The sequence below is a fragment of the Saimiri boliviensis genome, chromosome 2 (genome assembly GCF_048565385.1).
Source record: "Saimiri boliviensis isolate mSaiBol1 chromosome 2, mSaiBol1.pri, whole genome shotgun sequence".
Classification (NCBI taxonomy): domain Eukaryota; kingdom Metazoa; phylum Chordata; class Mammalia; order Primates; family Cebidae; genus Saimiri; species Saimiri boliviensis.
In genome coordinates, this window is record NC_133450.1 from 122,943,357 (window position 1) to 122,969,378 (window position 26,022).

Below are 26,022 nucleotides of genomic sequence, written 5' to 3' on the forward strand. Positions count from 1 at the left end.
AGCACTTTCAGAGGCCGAGACAGGCGGATCACGAGGTCAGGAGCTTGAGACTATCCTGGCCAACATAGTGAAACCCCGTCTCTACTAAAAATACAAAAATGAGCTGGGCATGGTAGTGTGCACCTGCAATCCCAGCTACTTGGCAGGCTGAGGCACGAGAATAGCTTGAACCAGGGAGTCAGAGGTTGCAGTGAGCTGAGATTGTGCCACTGTACTCCAGCCTGGAGATATGGCAAGACTCTCTCAAAAACAAACAACAACAACAACAACAACAAATTAATGCTCTCATGGCTTTTTAGATTTCGGTAAGCCAACAATTCCTGACCATTCTGTAATTTTGTAGTCATGATTGATTAAGTGACAGACGAAATCTGAATTGTATATTAACAGAATTCTGATACATGATATTACATGAATGAAATGGGCACTGCAGAACATAAAGTACAACAATTGAGACAAGTCGGTCTGCTGCCCAGTTTGGAGTGCAATGGCGAGGTCTCAGCTCACTGTAACCTCCACTTTCCCAGCTCAAGCAATTCCCTTGCCTCAACCTCCGGAGCACGTGGCACTCCAGGCGCCTGCCACCACACCCAGATAATTTTTGTGTTTTTAGTAGAGACAGGGTTTCACCATGTTGGCCAGGTTGGGCTCAAACTCCTGACCTCAGGTGATCCACTCTCTTCGGTCTCCCAAAGTGCTAGAATTGTAGGCATGAGCCACTGCGCCTAGCCAAGTACAACAAAATCTTATGTAACAAGCCAGTAATACGGGCTATAGCTTGTTCCCACATAGCATCTTAAACTGTTAAAAATAAATCAGAATTATTGTTAAATCATTGAGGAAAATAAAAATTAGATTTTGCAACTATAGAATTTTGCAAATTTCTGCAAATGCATAAAAAAAGATATAAATTGTGGCCTAGGTGTTCATAATTTTACCCAGACTCTTATGGATGTCTTATTTGGTGAAGGTCTTCCAGTAATCATGGAACTATAAAGCCCATCAGAAAGGAATATTAAAAAGCATGATAATTCCATAACCTTATTCCATAGGAGGGGTTATTCTACGGGAGGTCCTAGTTCATTTTATTTTTCCCCCTTTCTCAATTTTCAATGCTGTCTGGTAGAGCTACAGGTCAACGCTCAGATAAAGCAGGTTTAGAGTCAGCCTTGAGGTTGGATGTCACTGGTGGGCTTTAAAATGGCTCAACTCCGGGTCAGGTCAGGACGTTACTGGTGGACAGACCACAGGACAGCAAATAGATTAGGAATTGGCAGTGTTTACGAATCCTGGGGAGAGAATTTCAGATCCCGAGTCAAAGCCTGCTGCGATCCCTTCAGGCCTCCCCATTTGCTGCCACGCTCTGGCCTTCCCTGGCCGTCCCAAGGTCCAGCTTCTTACTGGAATCGACAGCTTTCACCGACAAGAAAGCACTATAATTTTCAGTTTGGGATTTAAGTGGGGATTAAGCTCACGGATTCCCAGGCGTCTAGTCAGAGGCCGAGCTCCCGGTCGAATCTCAGTGAGACTTGTTGCTGAGGAACACTGCAGCTTGGCTTCCCGGCGCTTCCCGGCTCCCCCGCAGGGCCGTCAACCACCCACCCACTCCTGGGGAGGGGACCGACTGCGCGCCCCGCCACGCACGTTCCCCACGCCCTAGCTCCCGTCGCGCGCGCTCCTCCCACCTGAGCCCCTCTACGCGCGCCCTTCCCACTGCCCGAGCCCCGCCACGCGCGCCCCGGCTCAGCCCCAGGAGCGCGCGCCGCCGGCCTTTTCCCGCCGCGCTGCCGGGTGCCGCTAGCGCCCTCTCGCCGGGGGAGGCGCTGCTGTCGCCGGGGGAGCGCCTCCTCCTCTTCCTCCAACTCTTCCCCGCCTACTCGCGCTTCTCCTCCTCCTCCTTTACAGTTGCCTGCCCTGGGCGGGGGCGAGCGCGTCCGGTTTGCGGGAAGCGTTCGGAAATGGCAACTTGCGCGATGGAGGTGTTCGGGCTCCTGGAGGACGAGGTGCGGAGGCCGCGGGGCTGCGGGGTGGGCTTCCCTTCGGGCTATTCAGCAGCCCGACCCGGGGAGGTAGCAGCGGCGGCCACGGCCGGAGGCTCCGCTGTCAGCCCCTCCTCCCTCGTCGCGAGCGCGGGGAGCGCGCCAGGCGCCGCGGGGACTGCGGGGGCGGCCCGGCGCGCGGGCGCTGGGAGCTAGCGGCAGGGAGCGAGTCTGTCGGGTCCACACCGCCCACTCTCCGAAGCAGCCGCTGCGTTCCTTGTCAGTTTCCTTCAGGAAGTGTTGAGGAGGGGGCAATGCGGCAGGCTGGGACGCACATCCCTGCGCCAGCCCCTTCCTGCCACCCCCGCCGGGCATGCAGGGCTCCAGGGGTGGGGAGACGGTCGCAGCATCCCCGCTGTTGATTTGCTTGCCCTGGCAGAGGCCCGGCCAACTTAACGGACTTCGGTCTGGAGTTCTAAGTGAATTGTCATTTGCTGTTTTGTTTTTTTCTTCTTTATCTGAAATCCTTTTTAATTCTCTAACTAGAGACAAGATTGGGAAAGCAGGAACGTAAATTTTTCTCTTCCTCTTCAGCAACAAGTGTCAAGTGTGAGAAGTTCATGGTTGGTTTCACCGGTCATCGTTGATGTTAAAAAGTAAAGTTCAAAATGTATAAATACCTCATAAAGAAGTTACTACATCTGTTCTTTGAAAACTAAGTTAAGCTCTGGGATTTGAAGAAGGCAGAGCTGGCTCTTCTCAGCTACATAGCATAGTGGTTATGCCTTATGCTTATTAAAAAATACTGTAACACCATTTGGAAAGGTTGTTCCGTCGGAAATGATGTATGTGGCTTCCCTGTGTTCTTGGAGAGTCTCAAAAATGCAAATGGGCGGGACATGAAAAGGCTGTATATAGTCTAAAAATGGGACTGATTCCAAGTCAAAAAAAATCATTTTTTTTTTTTTGCGTTCTTGTTGGCTTATTAAGCTGCCACCTGTACCTGTTATCAAGATTAGACCCAATTAACAGAAAATCCCTCAGCCTAATTTATGCTGCTTGCTTAGGTATTGTAATACTTAAGTTGTATATTTCCTTCTCTTGGTAACTTGATGTTTTACACTTCTCTTGAGAGTTCTTTGTTTATAAAGGGTGGGAAATTTGTTATGCAGAGAAGTTATTTCAGGGTATTTTGATAATGCTTACGTGATGTGGTTAGAATTTAATTTCCTAGTTACTGCTGCCAGAAGAGAAGTGATGATGGACAAATGGTGGTGGCTCATAGTCCCTCAGAAACCATAGTCAACGTGTTATAGCTAAAGAGAACATTCTAGCTAATGGCCCCTTTATTCTGTAGACCAGATCAGAAGATAATGTAGCACTTCACCTGTGACGGCTTTCTTATCAGTGAGATTTCCCTGCTTGCTACCTACACTGCCCAATGCAGATAACTTCAAGCTCCAGTCCAACCCCATCAGGCTGGCCTTGGACTTACTTTCCCTGCTGTTGTTATTCACAGGTAGGCCCTGCTAATGGCAGATTTCTCATCTCGCCTTCTTCCAGCACAGCCAGTCGATCTTAGTGAAAATATTGCCAAAGCTGTCATTCACCAACTGTTTTCTCTCTCTTGCTACATGATCACTGTTTTTAATTATCTGCTTTATTAATTTCTCTGTTTTCAATCATCACCTCTCTGCCTAGCTGAAATAAAACTAAATGTGGCAGTTAGCGGGTGGTGGGTAAGCTACTGGGGCTAAAGGCCAGAAACTTCCTTTGAAATGTGGATTTCCTGAACTTGCTGAAGGGTTTGTACTTCATGGCATGGGGCCTGTCCCTTTCACATTGTGCGAGTTCTCACTGTCATTTCCATGACTCTTAATTTCCTCTATCCCCTTCTATTTCGTCCACATTGAGTAAGGGAGTGGGATAGGAAGATAAGAGATATGGTGACGAAGAGGCTTCCACTTCTTCCATTGTGATTGGATTATTCATTCAACAGACATTCATTTACTGTTTGCTCTGAACCATGCGTTGTGCTAGGCACCAGGGATTGAGAGGCAAAAAAGACAGTCTCAGCCTCGGACTGAGGGAAAGACAAAAGTCACTTTTTTTCTTGTGGTGGCTGCCATCTCTTTACTATCACTTGCCTTTTATTTTCTGGTCCATCACAGAAGTAAAAGGTGGATTGGAACCCCCACAGGCACACACAGACACACCCCTTTTGTTAAAGGAAGGAAGCATTGCAGCTGTGTCACTTCTAAAACCCACAGAGTAATGTGGAAATAGGCAGCCCTCTGCTGTTGATTAAAAGTAAAATGCTTTTCTGTTACAACAAAAGGAGATGATTCTTATGTTAAATTTGGAACTAAAACAGGGAGAAAAATAATTTGAAATGGGGTAGGAGATAGTGAAAGAATTGTCATCAGTAGATAGTGAATAGCTGCTGAGTCACAGTGTCTGAGCCTAGTAGCACAAAGTGTGCTAAAATGTAATTCATAATACCTTTCTCTCACTTTTCTTTTTTCTTTCTTTTTCTTTCTTTCTTTTTTTTTTTTTTTTGACGTGGAGTTTCACCTTGTTGCTGAGGCTGGAGTGCAGTGGCACGATCTCAGCTTACTGCAACCTCCACTTCCCGGTTTCGGGCGATTCTCCTCCCTCAACCTCTCAAGTAGCTGAGACTACAAGTGCACAAGCCACCACACCTGGCTGATTTTTGTATTTTTAGTAGAAATGGGGTTTCACTGTGTTAGCCAGGATGGTCTCAGTCTCCTGACCTTGTGATCGACCGGTCTCAGCCTCCCAAAGTCCTAGGATTACGGGCATGAGCCACCATGCCCGGCCACCTTTCTCTCAGTTTTCAGTGAGTTTTAACTCCTCTTCCACATATAAGTGGCTTATAGTAAGAGATGGCCCTGGCTGCCTGTGCAGAATTTTGCTATTAAAGCATTAACAAACCAAGGAGGAAGTGTAGTATAATTTACAACAGCTTTGCTCTGACAGCCACTTGAAATTAACAGTAGAGAATAGTATGCACCAGTCTTTAGTAGGAAGCAGTGTCGTGGATGTGGACTGGAATTCAGCATCCCTTCCAACCACCTTCCAATGCGCCTCCCAGTTAGGTGGAGGCGGGAAAACTAACACTGTTTCCCACACTCCCTTGAAATTATTAGTCTGTATCCAAGATAGGCTCCCAGTTAGGTGCACTTACTTGGGATTTGGGAAGTAGAAATGAGGTAGAGCATATTGTTTTGTTTCTTTGGCTTTTTCTGCTAAAAAGCACAGTCAGGCAAACATTGAATTTTTCTGCATAAGTGTTCCAATATCTGATAACTTGCTTTGTACGTATTGATAGGAAGTCACAGAAGTAGGGGTAGTGGTGGCTTCTCGTATGAGTTCAAGAATATAACCAATCTTAATGGTTATGTAAGAATATAACCAATCTTAATGGTTATATTCTTGAACTCATCAGTTCTGGTGATGGCTCCTGATCACCTGCTTTTCTGACTGAGGCGGAGGTAGTAGCTTCCTGGGTGGGTTAGTCTGACGTGTTTCTGATCTTCTAGAACTGCGGTCTCCAACCATTTTGGCACCAGGGACTGGTTTCATGGAAGATAGTTTTTCCATGGACCTGGGATGAGGGCTGGTGGTTTCAGGACGATTCAAATGCATTATATTACATTTATTGTGCCCTCTCCTCCTCTCATTATTGCATCGTAATATAAAATGAAATAATTATACAATTCACCATAATGTAGAATCATTGGGAACCCTGAGCTTGTTTTCCTGCAACTAGATGGTACCATGTGTGGATGATGGTAATGGAAGACAGGGAGACAGTGACAGATCATCAGGCATTTGTTTCTTATAAGGAGCACACAGCCTAGATCTCTTGCATGCGCAGTTAGGGTTCATGCTGCTTTGAGAATCTAATGCTGCTGCTGATCTGACAGGCGGCAGAGCTCAGGAGATAATGTTATAGATGAGGAGTGGCTGTAAATACAGATGAAGCTTTGCTCACTGGCCTGCCATTCACCTCCTGCTGTGTGGCAGGTTACTAAGGTTGAGAACCCCTGATCTAGAAGTCCAGCCTCACACCTACTCTTCCAGCTCTTCCAAAGATTTTTGTAAGCGTCTCATCCTCTGTATTAGCTTCTTTCTTCTTTAAACATTGAGAATGGGCCAGTCGCAATGGCTCACACCTGTAATCCTAGCCCTTTGGGAGGCTGAGGTGGGTGGATTACTTGAGGTCAGGAGTTCAACACCAGCCTGGCCAACATGGTGAAACCTGTCTCTACTAAAAAAAAGTGTGTGTGTGTGTGTGTGTGTGTGTGTGTGTGTGTGTGTGTATTTCACACATACAAAAATTAGTTGGGTGTGATGGCACGTGTCTGTAGTCCCAGCCATTCGGAGGCTGATGCAGTGGAATGGCTTGAACCCGGGAGGTGGAGGTTGTGGCGAGCCGAGATCGTGCCATTGCACTGCTCTCCAGCATGGGTGATAGAGTGAGACTCAAAAAAAAAACAAAATCGAGAACAATTTTTGTATCCTATAATAAAGCCTGACTGAAGCAAGGAAAAGAAGGAAGGAAATAAAAAGGAAAGAGTTTGAAGTCTCCACTGTCGGTATGGAGAGTACAGTTTGCACATACGGAAGAATAGATGCCCCTGGTGGCAGCAGCTGCAATACATAAGCAACAGGCTAACTAAGAAGGGTATATTCTGATACTTCTGGACCCAGTAAGGCTAAGCAGAAACTGACTCTCACTCAGGGAACAAACTTCTCAAACCTTTATGTACTTCACACAAGGGAGGAGAAGCATAGGTTAAGCAGCAGCTGTATTAGTAATCACTTCCAATCTTTCATGCATTGTTTTTGCCATTAGTGCTTTTTTGCAACTGTTTAATTCCAGAATCATTATAAAATATTTTTCATGGGTTTCCCTGGGACCAAAGAAGTGAATAAATACAGTGTATTTTAAAAATAATTTATTTAAAAATTATTTTAAACCAACAGAAAAGTTGAAAGTATAACACAAAGAGCTCCAGTATCCTCATAATGCAGATTCTCCAACTGTTAACCTTTTCACTACAATTGGTCCATCACTCTTTTTTGCCATTTTCATTCATCTTTTTCTGAACCTTTTGAGAGCAAGCTGCAGATACAGTGCCCCATCATCTCTAAATACTCTAGTGTGTATTTTTCTAAATCAAGAATACTTACATGCATAACAGCCATACAACTCTCCAGGCTAGGAAATGGAAATGATACACAGTGCCATTCAATCCACAGATACCATCCAAATTTTGATAAATGTTCTAATAATTTATCTTTTTCCTTTTCTGGTCTAAGAACGTATCTGGGAACATATATTGCATTTACTTGGCTGTCTCTTCTAATCTGTAACAGCTCCTCAGTTTTTCTTATCCTAGACAGTTTTAAGAAGGACGGGCTGTACATCCTATGATGTTTCTTATTTTGGGTGTGTTGATGGTTTCCTTGTGACCATGTTCAGGTCCTACTCTTTGGGCAGGAATCACAGAAATGATGCTCTGTTCTTCCCATGCATCACACCAGGCAGGGGACACTGATACTGTCTTGTCCCAACACTGTCAGTAATAACCTTGATCACTTGGTCACCTTGGTGTCTGACAGGTTTCTTCTCTGTAATGTCACCATTTTTCTCTTTATAATTGATAGTATTTTAGGGGAACATATCGTAAGATTATGCCAATCTCCTGTTTTCTCGTCAAGTCTTCATCCTCAGTTTTAGCATCCATTGATGAATTCTAGCTGAACCAAACACCACTGTTTTGTTTTCTTTCCATCTATATTAGTTGACATTCTATGTAAGAAGAGCTTTCCTTTTCCTCTCGTTTATTAATATCAGCGTGGACTTGTGGAATCCCATTTTATTCAACAGGTTGTAATCAGTTACTGTCATTAAGTATTGTATTGCTCATACCGTCCCAGTTTGTCCAGTGAGAGCCCTTTCAAGGAGGTTCCTAGGTCCTTGTAACACGTCTGCATCATTCTGGAACACTTTATTACTTTCTGGCAGTAGTCGTAGGCATCTCTTGTATTTTACCTGGCTCAGCTCTATCTGCAGTCAGCCATTTTCCCGAGGAGCACTGTTTCTGTTTAATATAAAATTGCTTTTACATGCTACAATTTGAGTGCTTGGTATGCTCTTTGTTACTGGGATATACTCTTGGGCCATCTCAGTGAACAGAGTTAAGAAGTATATGTGTATGTGTTTATGTTTGTGTATGTGTACTGTACACATGCACACACATAAAGTATACACATAGATATATAGCTATTTCTATATCAGTCTGTAAATACATATATTTTAAAATTATGATTTCATACTAATTTTTCCATATCTAACACCTTAGTTCCTTTATAGCCCTAAATACCTTTCCTAACTGAAAAAATTGACTTTTATTATGCTTAATATATTTATTCATTTACTTATGTGTTCAGTGTAACTAGCTTCCCAACCATGCAGACATCTCCTCTGCCACTTCAGCTCTTCACATCCTTGAATGCCAGAGGGAATATTGCTGTCCTCTATGCAACATTCCTATGCAGCGCTCTCCTCCCCTCCTGGGTAACCTTGCCAGTGGGCACCCCTCTGATGCCCTTCTGATCTCTGTATGACACCTCCCTCCTCCCATAGGGTCCCATGCTGGCGAGCATGTGAACCATGCACCTCTGTGAAATTCCCATCAACCCCACAGACATTGCCTGTAGTGGCTGTGGTTGACTGCTCTGCACCAGGAATGGAAGAAGAGAAGGAACTATTATTTCTTTTATAGGTAATTAGAAATTCATATCACATAGGAATAGAATCTTTGAGCTGTAAGGGACCTTGTAAATAAATCATTTAGGGTGTGCAGAGGTATAGAAAATGAGATTCTATTGGGTTAGAATTCTGGTCCTGTCACTTACTTGGTGAATCTTGCATAATTATTTAACATTAGTCAGAGCAGGACATTTAAGTCTGCTGGTTCTCCCATCCCTTACCTGTCTCAGAAATATTCTACAATGTTTGGAGACATGCAGGAACCAGTTGAACACAATTGCTTCTGAGTTTATCATGAGTTCTCCTCCAGCACTGAATCTTTAAGTCAGAGCGTTGATTTGAATTGCTAAACCCATTGTTCTGCTGAATTCTGTGGCAATTGACTGTTAACTTCTTCCTTACAACTTCATTTATTCTGGCCCCCCTTGCCAATCTTATCAAAGTTTTAAGAGGATAAATGAATGGTGGGGTGGGTGTAGGAGAAGTCTGGAGATAAATGCAGGGAGAAGGGCACAGCACAAATAAAAAGCATTTTGACACTACTTTTTTGAAAGTCGAGGGGTAAATATTTCTGTAGCCCATTATTATAACTCATGGCTGAACTCAAATGTCTGGCTTCAACTGATGTGAGATATGTTGGGGCAATGAAGAGAGTAATGTGAACAATCATGGCAGTGAATAAAGATGCTTTAGTGAAAGTATTCTTCTTTGGGAAAAAGAGTCAACCTTAATGAATAACAACTGCCTTTAACGTAACACCCGCTATATGCCAGGCACCAGGTTAGATTTTTTCACACTTTAGCTGTAATCATCACAACATTACTGCAAAGGTAGGAGGTATTATCCCCATTTTAGAGATGAGGAATATAGATTCTGATTTGTTCAAGAACCTTCTCCTAGCAGGTAGCAGATATGGGATTGAAATGCAGATCTCTTTCATACCAAATACTTGGTTTTTCCACTTTCCTGCTGATAATACCCAAAGAAAATAATTTAACAGAAGAGACTTTTTCTCAGGAAGATGACGCATGGAATGTGTGCAAAATTAACTTGTAATTGTTCTTAGGCTCTCATTTCCACATCTTCTGTCTTTTCTTGTTATAGCTTTTAGGTAGACCTCTGAAATACTTGATTTCTTTGTTTGCTTAGCAAATATTTGATGAACACTATGTATCAGGCAAGTGGGTCAGGGCATGAGATATAATGGCGGACAATAGACTTTACCAACTTTGTAGCTGAGAGGGAGAGAGAAACATTAAATTATCACACATGAATGTTTTGTAAGTATTATTAAGGAAAACAGTGTAAAATGAAAGTATATAACAGGCCAGGGGTAGTGGCTCATGCCTATAATCCCAGCACTTTGGGAGGCTGAGGCAGGTGGATCACTTGAGGTCAGAAGTTTGAGACCAGCCTGGCTAACATGGTGAAACCCTGTCTCTACCAAAAATATAAAAATTAGCTAGGCGTGGTGGCACACACCTATAGTCTCAGCTACTTGGGAGGCTGAGGCAGGAAAATTGCTTGAACCTGGAAGGTGGAGGTTGCAGTGAACTGAGATTGAGCCACTGCACTCCAGTCTGGGCAAGAGAGCAAGACTCTGTGTCAAAAAAAAAAAAAAAAAAGTATACATAACAGAAAATTAATTAATCTTGTATGGTGTGGAGAAGGGAGAAAGTATCAAGGAAATTGAAACTAAGGATGAACAGGAGTTAGCAGGTGAAGAGTGGGGCAAAAAGCCTTCCAAGTAAATAGAACCACATGTGCAAAAGATGGATTGGAGACTAACATGAAGGTTGGAGTGCTGAAACAAGAGGGACAGTGTCAGCAGATGAGGCTGGAGAGGACAGCCTGATCAGGCAAGGCGGGCATGCCATGTTAAGGACTTGGAGTTGGATACCAGGTGGAATGGAAATCAGATGCTCACACACCATCAGCATCATTAACATTATTTTTCATAATTAATATTTGTTCCTCATATGCTTAACATTTGTTTGCTAGTTATGTATTTCTTCCTGCTTCTTCAACTTTCCATCTGGGATTACTTTTTCTGCCCAAAGTAGATCATCTAGAATTTTTCTTTCTTTCTTTCTCTTTCTTTCTTTCTTTCTTTCTTTCTTTCTTTCTTTTCCTTTCTTTCTTTCTTTCCTTTCTTTCCTTTCTTTCCTTTCTTTCTCTTTCTTTCTTTCCTTTCTTCGATGGAGTTTTACTCTTATCACCTAGGCTGGAGCGCCATGGTGCAATCTTGGTTCACTGCAAGCTCCACCTCCCGGGTTCAAGCAGGTCTCCTGCCTCAGCCTCTTGAGTAGCTGAGATTACAGGTGCCAGCCACTACAGCTGGATAATGTTTGTATTTTTGGTGGAGATGGGGTTTCACCATGTTGGTCAGGCCAGTCTCGGACTTCTGACCTCAGGTGATCCACCTGCTTCAGCCTCCCAAAGTGCTGGGATTACAGATATGAGCCACTGTGCTCGGCCCTAGAATTTCTTTTACTGAGTGTTTGTTGGAATCGAGCTTTCTCAGTTTTTGTTTTTGTCTGAAAATGTATTGATTTTGCCTTCATTGATGGAATGGGGGTGGGAAAGAGTAAAATTTACAAAGAGTGAAATACACATATCATAAATAAAACAATTTGATGGTTTTTTAACATGTAAAGGCAATGACCCAATTATGATATAGAATTTCCATCATTCCAGAATGCCCCCTTGGCTTCTCTTCCAATCAGTTCTACCCCTCTACTCTCCATAGGCAACCTTTTATCACCATGGATTACTTTCACCTGTTCTGGAACTTCATGTAAATGGAATGTACATTATGTATTTTTTTGTGTCTTGATTCTTTTTTGGGAGAGTCATCCATGTGGTTGTTTGTATCAATAGCTCCTTCTTTTTCTTGCTGAATAGTATTTCATTGTATGAATATATCTATTCTCCTTTGATGGACACATTGATTGTTTCCAGCTGTGGGCTATTATGAGTAAACCTATGGTGAACATTAATCTACAAATATTTTCATAAAAATATATTTTTATTTCTCTTGTGTAAATCCCTAGGGATGGAATTTCTGGGTCATAGGGTAATAACTTTATAAGAAACTGCCCATCAGTCTTCCATAGTGATTGTACCATTTTAATCTCCCATTAATAATAAGTGGAAGTTCTAGTTGCTGCACAGCGTTTCAGCAACATTTGAAGTTTCAGCCAAAGCCTTCCTCCTACTCCTGTCTCCCAGCCTTCTAGTAACCTAGATTATCAGCTCCATGTGTATCCTCTCAGAGATACTTTGTGTGTAAATAAACAGATAGGGTGCTATCACGCTTAAAAGTTGTGATAAGATGTAAAGTAATGATGAGTTATTCTTTCTTAGAAGTTATATAGTATTGATTGAATAAAGTCTGGTATTCTAAATAAGGAATACTTCCATAATTGCATTAACTATAGCAGTTTCCTTTCGTACCCCCACGTTCTATACCTGTGGTTCTCAACTTTAGTGTCCATCCGAAGAGTTTGTTAAAGTACAGACTATCCCACAGTGTGTGATTCAGTAAGTGCAGGCCCGAATACTTGCATATGTAATAAATTTCCATGTAATGTTCATCCTGCTGCTCCACTTTGAGAACTACTGCTTGCTCCTAAATGATTCTGGATATTTCTTCTTTGTAATGGCTGTACTGTCAAAAACTCCTGAAGAATTTTGAGCCATGCATATGGATATCATAGACTCCAACTTCACAGGGACACTTCTAATTGATTTTGTTTCTCAGTATGGGTGATCTTCCATTTATATTTTTATAGACTCTTTCAAATAAATTTACATGTCAGAAGAAAACAACTGCTGTCAATCCATAGGTTACAATTTTTATTTTGGAAAATATGGTCGCCATAAGTGATGTATCATGTTGCTCAAAAGAAAAAAAAATGGAGATTGGGCATGGTGGCTCACGCCTGTAATCTGAGTACTCTGGGAGACTGAGGCAGATGGATCACCCATGGTCAGGCGATTGAGACCAGCCTGGCCAACATGGTGAAACCCCATCTCTACTAAAAATACAAAAATTAGCCACTGGTGGTGGGCACTTGTAGTCCCAGCTACTTGGGAGGCTGAGGCAGGAGAATCACTTGAACCTGGGAGGCAGAGGTTGCATGCAGTGAGCTGTGATCGCACCACTGCACTCCAGCCTGGGTGACAGAGTGAGACTCCATATTAAAAAAAAAAAAAAAGGAAAAAATATACATCCCTCCCTAGCATTTTCTTTTGTTGAATGTTCTGTGTTTACCTTATTACCCTATATATATACATAGGGTATATATAGGGAGTGTGTGTGTATATATATATATATATATATATATATATACACATATATGGTAACAAGGTAAACACAATATAGTCATTCACATCTGAATCACTATACCATGTTTCTAGTTATTTATTACCCTGTTTTTTTATTGTTTTTGTTTTCCATATGTCACAAATTTAATTGCAAGCTGTTGGACAGAGCTTTAAAACCACTCAGTGCAGTAAAAATATAATACACCCCCCACACACACACACAAACTCTTAACACACTAAAAATGAATGCTAGCCATTTCCTTTTCCTTGTCCTTGTTGAAGGCAGCCTCTTGCTATGTTGCATTCCATCTGGACTGTTTGTTCTCTACACCTGTTGTGTAGCCATCATCTGTGGGCATCCATTTGCCATCACTGTGAGTGAGAATTCATCTGATCTCTTCTGTGTTGAATCCACTGTTTCTTTAATTTCTTGTTTTCTTCTTTCCAAATGTATTACTTTATTTGGTGGCTTACATCCTCTGTATGAGGGGCAGGTACTGTTGACTGGAGACTCTTAGAATGAGCCGAACCTACCATTTCATTGTGGGATTCTCATATGTCACTATTTATAGTTTTGGTTTTTTTTTTTCCCCCTCCGAGAGGAATCTTCTGTTCGGTGGGTACAGGTCTAGCGGTTCATATTTTCAGACCCAAGTTGGAGGATGGGGCTAAGGGCTCATTGGGTAAACTTTTCCCTGCTTTTGGTTGTACTCTTATTTTCAGCTACTTTAGAAAGGTTACTTGTTCATCCAGAATTTGTCAGCCCTTGCTGTGTGCCAAGTATTCTGCTGGTTTCTACAGAGGATAGAAACTTAATGAAAACATGGCCAGGCCTGTAATCCCAGCACTTTGGGAGGCCAAGGTGGGCAGATCACCTGAGGTCAGGTGTTTGAGACCAGCATGGCCAACATGGCAAAACTGAAAATAAAAAAATTAGCCGGGTGTTGTGGTGCATGCCTGTAATCCCAGCTACTCAGGAGGCTGAGGCAGGAGAATTGCTTGAGCCCGGGAGGCAGATGTTGCAGTGAGCTGAGATTGTGCCACTACACTCCAACCTGCATGACAAAGTGAGAGTCCATCTCAAAAAAGAACATAATAATTTAAAAAAGTTAAAAGATAAGTTTATAAAATCTCAGTTTTAAAAGTAGAGAAAGGCATAAAATTTATGGCCTCAGATGGAAGATACTATGTGATAAATACTACATAAATGAGCCTCTGACAATGAGAAGGTTAATTTTAACTAAGGCTTTTAGAAAAGATGGCATTTGGACTTTGAAGAAAGGTCAGAACTTTCTTTAAAGAAAAAAATAGAATGTAAAATTTACAAAATGTTTAACAAGTAAAAGCTTTCATGCTCTTATTCCTTTAATGTCTATTTTTATTTTTGCATATTTTCTTTTAATACTTATTATCTGGGTATGTTTTTAGTTGCCATTGAATAGATTTCAACATTGTTATTTTTTCAGTTAAAGTAATTGTTCTGTTGTAATAATAATTACTTTTTTAATGGCTTCAAAGGATTCTGCTCAGATGATACCGGACTTGAACAGTGAAGGAGTAAGGGAATCCAGCTTGTATAAAAACTCAGAGATAAGTAAAAATGAGGTGTATATATTTTTTACAAACAGACTGCTGAGGGTGGGGGACAGGAGAGGAATGGGAAAAAGATGAAGAATAACAAAAGATGAATCACCCAAGACCTGTGAGAAATGGAAAGACATACAGCCCTGCGTTTCCTGTTCCTGGTTTTTTTGCACTGACAGGAAATTGGAAGAGCAGTTAGTAGATGTCTTCATGAATTGTAGAGAAAATCTCAGCCCTAAGAAGCTACGTTTTAATTACTGAAGCTGCCTGCCTAGATAACAGATTACTCCACATTACCAATTCGTTTCTCCTTATCATTCAAAAAAGCCACATCTCTTTGCCTGTAGTTTGCAACTTTCTATTTTATTTTCAGAAAACAATAAAGCTCTCTTGACTCATGAGTGGAAGAGGGAAGGTTCAAGGTTTAGTGAAGAGCCCTGGTCTGGTATAATTTTATCCCTGTTTTGATTAAGGAAAGGGTGTTTAACTTTTGTTCCTTTTTTACTTATTTAAGCACTATGCAGATTTTGGTTAATAGTACTCACTATCGGAATTCGAAAGTTACTGAAGAGTTTTTTCTCTAGTTGAGCATTTACGCTGTTTTCCCTCCTTTTCAAAGATGTGAGAGATTACAATCTCAACAAATGAAAGTGATGGAAAAGACTAATTTTGACAATTCTCTACGATAAAATTGTAAAATGAAGTTAAAATCAATACCAATATGAAAATAAGTGGCCCTTAATGATTTTATGAAAGAGATTTTTAATCAGTGTAGCTTCTTATAAATTAATCATAGCATTTAAAATAACTAATTCTGATTTTTGTGGCACAAAATATTATTTTGCGGTGGGAAATGCAAGGAGAAAGGTTAAAAGTTAAATGCATCTGGAATAGCTGTGTTATTTATAATCCCCTGGAATTGTTTTTGATTAATGCCTGTTACACTTTCCTCATGAGACTGGGGAATGTTTCAGTCAAGGGTAATATAGATGGTGTTTAATATCAGGAGCTCCACAAATATAGATTTGCTTTTTAGAGATATATGATCATATGTTTTCTCAGTTAAGGTCATGTAAATTAGAACTGCTGTCTGAACTTAGAACAAATAAGTAACATTATTTGCTGTTGTCACTTTCAGTTATACTTTACCACTTGAGAAAGATTGTGCTTGTTAATTAAGTTATCACAGAAGAGATTTTTAATCTGAAGAATTCAGTTTTGGAGATTTCTACCTAGTAATGTAGTAGGGCTACTTCCCAGTAAACTGGTATAGGGAGAATTTGACCATCAGGGCAAATGGAATACTTCAGTCAGCCTACTTATTCGGTGATCTTCCCGAAAAAAAGGGTAATCCATAAATGTCTCTGAATTTTGGGAATCCCTCCCCTCAGAAAACTGAAATTTCAACTTACATGTTTTCATCTCTCATTTTCAGTTCCATCTTTATTGCTGATACCTGAGGATTTCCCTTCTTTTTTGCAAGATCAGCTATCTATTTAATTTTATTTGGTGATGGAAGAAAGTTATTTTTTCTAGCATCTCCAGTCAGAGTATTTTTGTGTTATATTAGTTTACCATATGAGTTTTAGAGTTAGTAGAATATTTCATTTACAGTCATGCATTGCTTAACAACGGATATACAGTCTGAGAAATGCATCATTAGGCAATTTCATCATTGTGCAAACATCATAGAATGTACTTACACAAACCTAGAAAGTATAACCTACTGCACACATAGGGCTGTGTGATACCGCCTATTTTTCTTAGTCTACAAACCTTTACAGCATGATACTGCACTGAATATTGTATGCAGTAGTAATACAATATAAATATTACATATCTGAACATATCTAAACATAGAAAAGACAAAGTAGAAATTGGGTATAATAATTTTATGGGACCACCATCATATATGCTGTCCATCATTGACTGAAATACCATTCTGCAGCCACGACTATATCCTAGTTATTTAGCAAGATCTCCTGGAACAGAGGTGTTTGTAAATCTTTAGAAGGAAGAAGGTTAAAATAAGTAATCTATGATATATGTATTTTCTCCCACTCAGATCTCTTCTGAGAAAGACATTCCTCTTATCAGTGGAATCATTTTAGAATAGAATCAGTTAATTTGCTATCTCTTGTGCTATCACATTTCATATTTGTTGATCTTTTAAATTTTTTTTTTTTTTTTTTTTTTTTTTTTTTTTTTTGAGACGGAGTTTCACTCTTGTTGCCCAGGCTGGAGTGCAATGGCGCGATCTCGGCTCACCGCAACATCCGCCTCCTGGGCTCAGGCAATTCTCCTGCCTCAGCCTCCTAAGTAGCTGGGATTACAGGCACGCGCCACCACGCCCAGCTAGTTTTTTGTATTTTTAGTAGAGACGGGGTTTCACCATGTTGACCAGGATGGTCTCGATCTCTCGACCTCGTGATCCACCCGCCTCGGCCTCCCAAAGTGCTGGGATTTCAGGCTTGAGCCACCGCGCCCGGCTAAATTTTTTAAAAATGTTTAACTTTTATGGACACGGTATATATATTCATGGGGTACATGAGATATTTTCATACAGACATGCAATGTATAATAACCACATCCAGGTAAATGGGGACTATATTAGTTAAAGCTTTCACCATTTCTTTGTGTCGCAAACATTCTAAGTGTTTTCCCTCTGTTATTCTGGAATGTACAACAAATTATTGCTGACTGTAGGCACCCTATTGTGCTATCAAGTACTAGGTCTTATTCGTTGTATCTAATTATATTTTTGTGCTCATCCACTTCCTCCAGGTCCCACTATGCTTCTTACAAACGTGTGAGAATGTACAAACTTTGTTCTTCTCTGCCTGTCTCATTTCACTTAACATAGTGTCTTCCATTTCTAACTGTGTTGTTGTAAACGACGGAATCTCATTCTTTTTTATGGCTGAATAGGACTGCATTGAGTTTACATACCACATTTTCTTTAATTCAGTCCTCTGTTGATGATAACAGATTGATTCCAGATGTGCTGCAATACACGTGGGAATGCAGCTATCTCTTCAATGCCCTGATTACGTTTCCTTTGGGTATATAGTCAGCAGTGGATTGTTGGAACATATAATAATTCTATTTTTACTTTTTTGAGGAAACTCCATAGTGTTCTTCATTGTGGTTATGCTAATCTACATTCTCATTAACGGAGTATGAGGATACCCCTTTTGCCACATTCTTGCCAGCATTTTTATTGCCTGTCTTTTGGATAAGAGCCATTTTAATTGGGGTAAGATGATACCACATTGTAGTTTTGATTTGCACTTCCCTGATTAGTGATATTGAACACCTTTTCAAATACTTGTTTTCCACTTGTACGTCTTCTTTTGAGAAATATATATTCAGATCTTTTGCCCATTTTAAAATCAGATTATTGGAGTTTTTCCAATTGAGTTGTTAGAGCTTCATATATTTTCTGGTAATTAGTCCCTTGTTGGATAGTTTGAAAATATTTTTGCCCATTCTGTTGGCTGTCTTTTCACTTTGTTGATTATTTGCTTTACTATGCAGGAGCTGTTCTTTTTTTTTTTTTTTTTTTTTTTTGAGACAGAGTCTTGCTCTGTCACCCATGCTGGAGTGCAGTGGCATCTCAGCTCACTGCAACCTCCACCTCCTCAGTTGAAGCAAACTCTCCTGCCTCAGCCTACCAAGTAGCTGGGACTACAGGCATGTGCCACCATGTCCGGCTAATGTTTTGTATTTTTAGTAGAGATGGGGTTTCACCATGTTAGCTAGGATGATCTTGATCTCCTGACCTTATGATCTGCCCGCCACGGCCTCCCAAAGTGTTGGGTTACAGGCATGGGCCACTGCGCCTGGCCAATGCAGGACCTTTTTAAGTTGATGTAATCCAATTTGTCCATTTATGGTTTGGTTGCTTGTGCTTTGGGGTATTGCTCAAGAAATTTTTGCCTAGACCAGTGTCCTGGAGAGTTTCCTCAATATCTCGATTTGATTTTTGTATATGACAAGAGATAGGGGTCTGGTTTGATTCTTCTGCAGGTGGATACCAGTTTTCCCAGTGCCATTTATTGAAGAGACTATCATTTCCCAACTGTGTGTTCATAGCACCTTTGTCAAAAAGGAGTTTACTGTATATGTATAGATTTACTTCTTTGTTCTCTATTCTGTTCCACAAGTTTGTATGTCTCTTTTTATGTCAGTACCATGTTGTGTTGCATACTATAGCTCTGCAGTATAATTTAAAATCCAGTAATTAATTTGACTCCATTTTGTTCTTTTTCCTCAGAATGACTTTGGCTATTCTGGATCTTTTGTGATTTCATATATTTTAGGATTGTTTTTTCTATTTCTGTGAAATATGTCATTGGTATTTTTATAGGAATTGCATTGAATCTGTAGATTGCCTTGGGTATTATGGACATTTTAACCATATTCTTCCAATTCATGAATGTGAAAATTTTTTTTTTTTTCGAGACGGAGTTTCGCTCTTGTTACCCAGGCTGGAGTGCAATGGTGCGATCTCGGCTCACTGCAACCTCCACCTCCTGGGTTCAGGCAATTCTCCTGCCTCAGCCTCCTGAGTAGCTGGGATTACAGGCACATGCCACCATGCCCAGCTAATTTTTTTGTATTTTTAGTAGAGACGGGGTTTCACCATGTTGACCAGGATGGACTCGATCTCTTGACCTCATGATCCACCTGCCTCGGCCTCCCAAAGTGCTGGGATTACAGGCGTGAGCCACCGCACCCGGCCAATTTGTTTGTTTTTAAAATTACCTGAGTATATGGGCACACACCTGTAGTACCACCTACTCAAGAGGTTGAGGCAGGAGAATCGCTTGAACTTGGGAAGCACAGGTTACAGTGAGCTGAGATTGTGCCACTGCACTCTAGCCTGGGCGACAGAGCAAGACTCCATCAAAAAAAAAAAAAAAAAAAGAAAGAAAGAAAGTGGACATCCTTATCTTGTTCCAGATCATAGAGGAAAGGCTTTAAGTTTCTCCCTATTTACCATAATGCTGTCTATGGGTCTGTCATATTTGGTTTTTATTGTGTTGAGCTATGTGTTATCTGTAGTCAGGTTTATATATATACGTGTGTGTGTGTGTATATATTTTATTGTACTTTAGGTTCTGGGGTACATGTGCAGATCATGCTGATCATTGTATACGCACATACATGGCAATGTGGTTTATTGTCTCCATCCCCCGTCACCTATATCTGGCATTTCTTTCCATGTTATCCCTCCCCAACTTCCCTACCCCACACTGTCCCTCCCCTAGTGCCCCCTAACAGACTCCAGTGTGTGATGCTCCCCTCTCTGTGTCTATGTGTTCTCATTGTTCAACACCTACCTGTGAGTGAGAACATGTGGTGGTTGATTTTCTGTTCTTGTGTCTGTTTGCTGAGAATGATGGTTTCCAGATTCATCCATGTCCCTACAAAGGACACAACCTCATTCTTTTTCATGGCTGCATAGTATATATGTGCCACATTTTCCTTGTCCAGTCTATCACTGATGAGCACTGGGTTGGTTCCAAGTCTTTGCTATTGTAAACAGTGCCGCAGTGAATATATGTGTGCATGTGTCTTTATAATAGAATGATTTATAATCCTTTGGATATATACCCAGTAATGGGATTGCTTGGTCAAATGGAATTTCTATTTCTAGGTCCTTGAGGAATCGCCACACTGTTTTCCGCAATAGTTAAACTAATTCACACTCCCACCAACAGTGTAAAAGTGTTTCTATTTCTCCACATCTTCTCCATCATCTATTGTCTCCTGATTTTTTTAATGATTGCCATTAACTGGCATGAGATGGTATCTCACTGTGGTTTTGATTTGCATTTCTCTAATGACCAATGATGATGAGCATTTTTTCATATGTTTGTTGGCCTCATATATGTCTTCTTTAGAAAAGTGTCTGTTCATGTCCTTTGCCCACTTCTGAAGGATTTGTTTTTTTATTGAAAATCTGTTTTAGTTCTTTGTAGCTTCGGGATGTTAGCCCTTTGTCAGATGGATAGATTGCAGAAATTTTTTCCCATTCTGTTGGTTGCTGGTTTACTCTAATGATTGTTTCTTTTGCTGTACAGAAACTCTGGAGTTTAATTAGATCCCATTTGTCTATTTTGGCTTTTGTTGCCAATGCTTTTGGTGTTTTAGTCATGAAGTTCTTGCCTATGCCTATGTCATGAATGGTTTTGCCGAGGTTTCCTTCTAGGGTTTTTATGGTGTTAGGTCTTATATTTAAGTCTTTAATCCATCTGGAGTTAATTTTAGTGTAAGGTATCAGGAAGGGGTCCAGTTTCTATTTTCTGCACATGGCTATCCAGTTATCTCATCAACCTTTATTAAACAGGGAATGCTTTCCCCATTGCTTGTTTTTGTCAGGTTTGTCAAAGATCAGATGGTTATAGATGTGTGGCATTGCCTCTGAGGACTCTGTTCTGTTCCATTTGTCTATATCTCTGTTTTGGTACCAGTACCATGCTGTTTTGATTACCATAGCCTTGTAGTGTAGTTTGAAGTCAGGTACCATGATGCCTCTGTCTTTGTTCTTTTTGCTTACGATTGTCTTGGCTATGTGGGCTCTCTTTTGGTTTCATATGAAGCTTAAGGTGCTTTTTTCCAGTTCTGTGAAGAGGGTCATAGGTAGCTTGATGGAGATAGCAAAATTACTTTGGGAAATACGGCCATTTTCACAATAATTATTATTCCTAACCATGAGCAAGAAATGTTTTTCCATCTGTATGTGTCCTCTCTTATTTCCTTGAACAGTGGCTTGTAGTTCTCCTTGAAGAGAACTTTACCTTTCTTGTTAGTTGTATTCCTAGGTATTTTATTCTCTTTGTGGCAATTGTGAATGGCAGTTCGTTCTTGATTTGGCTCTAAGTCTGTTATTGGTGTATAGGAATGCTTGTGATTTTTGCACATTGATTTTGTATCCTGAGACTTTGCTGAAGTTGCTTATCAGTTTCAGTAGATTTTGGGCTGAGATGATGGGGTCTTCTAGATATACAATCATGTCTGCAAATAGAAACAATTTGACTTCCTCCTTTCCTCTTTGAATACACTTTATTTCTTTTTCTTGCCTGATTGCTCTGGCTAGAACTTCCAGTACTATATTGAATAGGAGTGGTGAGAGAGGGCATCCTTGTCTAGTGCCAGATTTCAAAGGGAACGCTTGCAGTTTTTTGCCCATTCAGTATGATATTGGCTGTTGGTTTGTCATAAATAGCTTTTATTATTTTGAGATAGGTTTCATCAATACCTAATTTATTGAGGGTTTTTAGCATAAAGTGTTGTTGAATTTTGTCAAAGGCCTTCTCTGCATCTATTGAGATAATCATGTGGTTTTTGTCTTTGGTTCTGTTTATGTGGTGAATTACATTTATAGACTTGGGTATGTTGAACCAGCCTTGCATCCCCAGGATGAAGCCTACTCAATCATCGTGGATAAGCTTTATGATGTGCTGTTGCAATTGGCTTACCAGTATTTTATTGAAGATTTTTGCATCTATGTTCATCATGGATATTGGCCTCAAGTTTTCTTTTCTTTTTGAGTCGGAGCCAGGTTGGTATCGTTTGTCTCATAAAATGATTTGGGAAGGATTCCCTCTTTCTGGATTATTTGGAATAGTTTCAGAAGGAATGCTACCACCTCCTCTTTGTATGTCTCGTAGAATTTGGCTGTGAACCTGTCTGGACCTGGGCTTTTTTGGGGTGGTAGGCTCTTAATTGCTGCCTCAACTTCAGACCTTGTTATGGGTCTGTTCAGAGTTTCAGCTCCTTCCTGGTTCAGGCTTGGGAGGAGGCAAGTGTACAGGAATTTATCCATTTCTTCCAGGTTTACTAGTTTATGTGCATAGAGTTGTTTGTAATAATCTCTGATGATGGTTTGAATTTCTGTGGAATCTGTGGTGATATCCCCTTTATCATTTTTTATTGCATCAATTTGGTTATTCTCTATTTTCTTTTTTATTAATCTGGCTAGTGGTCTGTCTATTTTGTTGATCTTTTCGAAAAACCAGTTCCTGGATTTATTAATTTTTTGAAAGGTTTTTTTGTGTCTCCTTCATTAACTCTTATTGTTGCATTGATCCTTTTACCATTATGTAATGTCCTTCTTTTTCTATTTTGATCCTTGTTGCCTTAAAGTCTATTTTATCAGAGATGAGAATGGCAACTCCGGCTTTTTTTTGCTCTCCATTTGCTTGGTAAATCTTCCTCCATCCCTTTATTTTGAGCCTTCGAGTATCCTTGCATGTGAGATGGGTTTCCTGCATATAGCCCACCAATGGGTTTTGGCTTTTTATCCAATTTGCCAGTCTGTGTCTTCTGATTGGGACATTTAGTCCATTTACATTTAGGGTTAATATTGTTATGTGTGAATTTGATCCTGCCATTTTGGTGCTAGCTGGCTGTTTTGCCCATTAGTTGATTTAGATTCTTCTTTGTGTTGATGCTCTTTACCATTTGGCATGTTTTTGGAGTGGCTGGTACTGGTTGTTCCTTTCTATATGTAGAGCCTCTTTCAGGAGCTCTTGTAAATCAGGCCTGGTGGTGACAAAAATCTCTGAGTACTTGCTTGTTTGCAAAGGATTTTATTTTTCCTTCACTTATGAAGCTTAGTTTGGCTGGATATGAAATTCTGGGTTGAAAGTTCTTTTCTTTAAGGATGTTGAATATTGGCCCCCACTCTTCTGGCTTGTAGCGTTTCTGCTGAGAGATCTGCTGTGAGTCTGATGGGCTTCCCTTTGTGGGTAATCTGACCTTTCTCTCTGGCTTCCCTTAGCATTTTCTTCTTCATTTCAACCCTGGTGAATCTGACGATTATGTGCCTTGGGATTGCTCCTCATGAGGAATATTTTTGTGGTGTTCTCCGTATTTCCTGGACTTCAATATTGGCCTGCCTTGCTAGGTTGTGGAAGTTTTCCTGGATAATGTCCTGAAGAGTATTTTCCAGCTTGGATTCCTTCTCTTCGCTGCATTCAGGCACACCTATCAAACGTAGATTAGGTCTTTTCACATAGTACCACATTTCTTGGAGACTTTGTTCATTCCTTTTTACCGTTTTTTCTTTAATCATACCTTCTCATTTTATTTCTTTGAGTTGATCTTCGACCTCTGATATCCTTTCTTCTGCTTGGCCAATTCAGCTGTTGAAACTTGTGCATGCTTCGCGAAGTTCTCGTGTTGTGTTTTTCAGCTCCATCAATTCATTTATATTCCCTTCTAAGTTGTCCATTCTCGTTAGCATTTCATCAAATCTTTTTTCAAGGTCTTTAGTTTCTTTGCATTGGGTTAGAACATGTTCTTTTAGCTCACAGAAGTTTCTTACTACCCACCTTCTGAAGTCTTATTCTGTTATTTCATCACACTCATTCTCCATCCAGCCTTGTTCCCTTGCTGGTGAGGAGTTGTGATCCCTTGTAGGAGGAGAGGTGTTCTGGTTTCGGGTGTTTTCATTCTTTTTGTGCTGGTTTCTTCCCATCTTTATGGATTTATCTACCTGTCGTCTTTGTAGTTGCTGCCTTTCAGATTGGGTCTCTGAGTGGATGTTTTGTTTGTTGATGATGAAGTTATTTATGTTTCTTATTTTTCCTTCTAACAGTCTGGCCCCTCTGCTGTAGGACTGCTGAGGTCCATTCCAGGCCCTGCTTGCCTGGGGATCGCCTGCAGCAGCTGCAGAACAGTAAGGGTTGCTACCAGTTCCTTCTTCTGCTACCTGTCCCTGAAGGATACCCACCAAATGTCAGTCTGATCTCTCCTTTATGAGGTGACTCTTTGGGTATACAGGGGTCAGGGAGCTGCTTGAGGTGACAGTCTTTCCTTTATAGGAGCTCAAGTGCTGAGCTGCTGGGTGGGTACATTTAGGTCTGCTGCAGCAGAACTCATAAACTGCTTTTTGTTCCCAGGTGCTGTGTCCCAGGGAGTTAGGGCTTTATTTATGAGTTTCCGTTGTGCTGCTGCCTTTTTTTTTTAGGGGTGTCCTGCCCAGCAAGGAGGCAGCCTAGTCACTGTCTGCCTGTAGAGGCTTTGCTGAGCTGCTGTGGGCTCCGCCCAGCTGCCGTGTGAACTTCTCTGCAGTCCTGTTTATATGGGTGTAGTTAGAACTGCCTCAGCAATGGTGGCCTACTTCTGTATTGGCGGACTATCTCTGTAATGGCAGGTTGCCTTGGCAATGGTGGGTTGCCTTGGCAATGGCAGCCCGCCTCAGCAATGGCGGGTTGCCTCGGCAATGGCAGGCTGCCTCAGCAATGACAGACTACCTCTGTAGTGGTGGAATGCCTCGGTATTGGTGGACACCCCTCCGCCACAGAGCTGAACCGTCCCAGGTTCAGCTGCCCTTGCTGTGAAACTCTCAATACAGAGAGTTTCTGATTGCTGTTCTTTTGTGGGGGTGGGACCAGCCGAGCCTGATCACCTGGCTCCCTGCCTCAGAGCCTTTTTTTCCTTTTTTAGTTGAACAGTCAACTCTATCCCAGGTGTTTCAGTCGCCTGTTGAAATGGCACCAGGATCTGTGTGATTTCCTTTGTGGCGACTCACTGTGCCAGCAGCAGCGCTGAGATTCATGGTGCTTTTTTTGCCCAGGAATCTCCTGGCCTGGCTCCCTGTTCAGTCCCCTCTTTAATCAGATGAATGGGCAACTTCCCAGGGCTCCAATTGCCAACTGAAAGGGCACCTGGACCAGTGTATTTTGTATGGAGAACTGCTGGCCGGGTCACCAACAAAGCAGCCGCGCTGACCAAAAGAACCACACCGGCCAAAACAGCCGTGCTGGCGACCCATGGGGCTCCTCCGCCTGGTAATCTCCTGGTCCGTGGGCAATAAAAATGCAGCGTCCGCTCACCCTCTGCGCTTTTACTGGGAGCTGCAACTCTGAGCCGTTCCTAAACGGCCATCTTGGATTGACCCTCCTGTATATATTTTGGATATGTCTACAGGAAGAAGTATCTAAATTATCCCCTTATTTTTTTCATTTTGCACATATTTTTTCTCATACTAAAGGTATATAATTATATTATTGTGGAATTTAATAATTTTTGCTGTTAGTGTTCATATTTTTTTAATGGTTCCAAATGATATAGAACTACTCTAAAATTTTAAATGAATGTTTTAAAAAGCTTTCACTTTTAGATTTTACATGGAATTTGGTTTTATGTTTTAGTATAAGAGAGTGATGGAATGTTATCGTTTACTTCTTTACTCATTTTGACTCTTCCATATGAATTTTGGAATTATTTGTAAATATCCATGAAAAAATGTGAATTCAGTTGGAATTGTATTAAATTTATAGATTACTTTGGAGAAAAAATACAATATTA

At 41.0% G+C, this 26,022-nt stretch overlaps 2 protein-coding genes across 3 annotated transcripts in view; one reads left to right on the forward strand and one right to left on the reverse strand.

The window, feature by feature from the left end:
- Positions 1 to 1,640, reverse strand: part of LOC101029170 (polyglutamine-binding protein 1-like) — a 143,295-nt gene extending 141,655 nt beyond the window's left edge. For both annotated transcript variants that reach the window (XM_074394204.1, XM_074394203.1), the window contains exon 1: positions 1,476 to 1,640. The gene's annotated coding sequence lies outside the window, so the exon portion shown is untranslated. The remainder of the gene's footprint in view (positions 1 to 1,475) is intronic.
- A 243-nt stretch (positions 1,641 to 1,883) lies between these two features.
- The window catches only part of NEDD4 (NEDD4 E3 ubiquitin protein ligase), a 153,635-nt gene continuing 129,496 nt past the window's right edge, over positions 1,884 to 26,022 (forward strand). Inside the window, exon 1 of the mRNA XM_003935602.3 lies at positions 1,884 to 2,003. Within this exon, the coding sequence (XP_003935651.1) occupies positions 1,959 to 2,003 (45 nt within the window). The 5' untranslated portion in view covers positions 1,884 to 1,958. The remainder of the gene's footprint in view (positions 2,004 to 26,022) is intronic.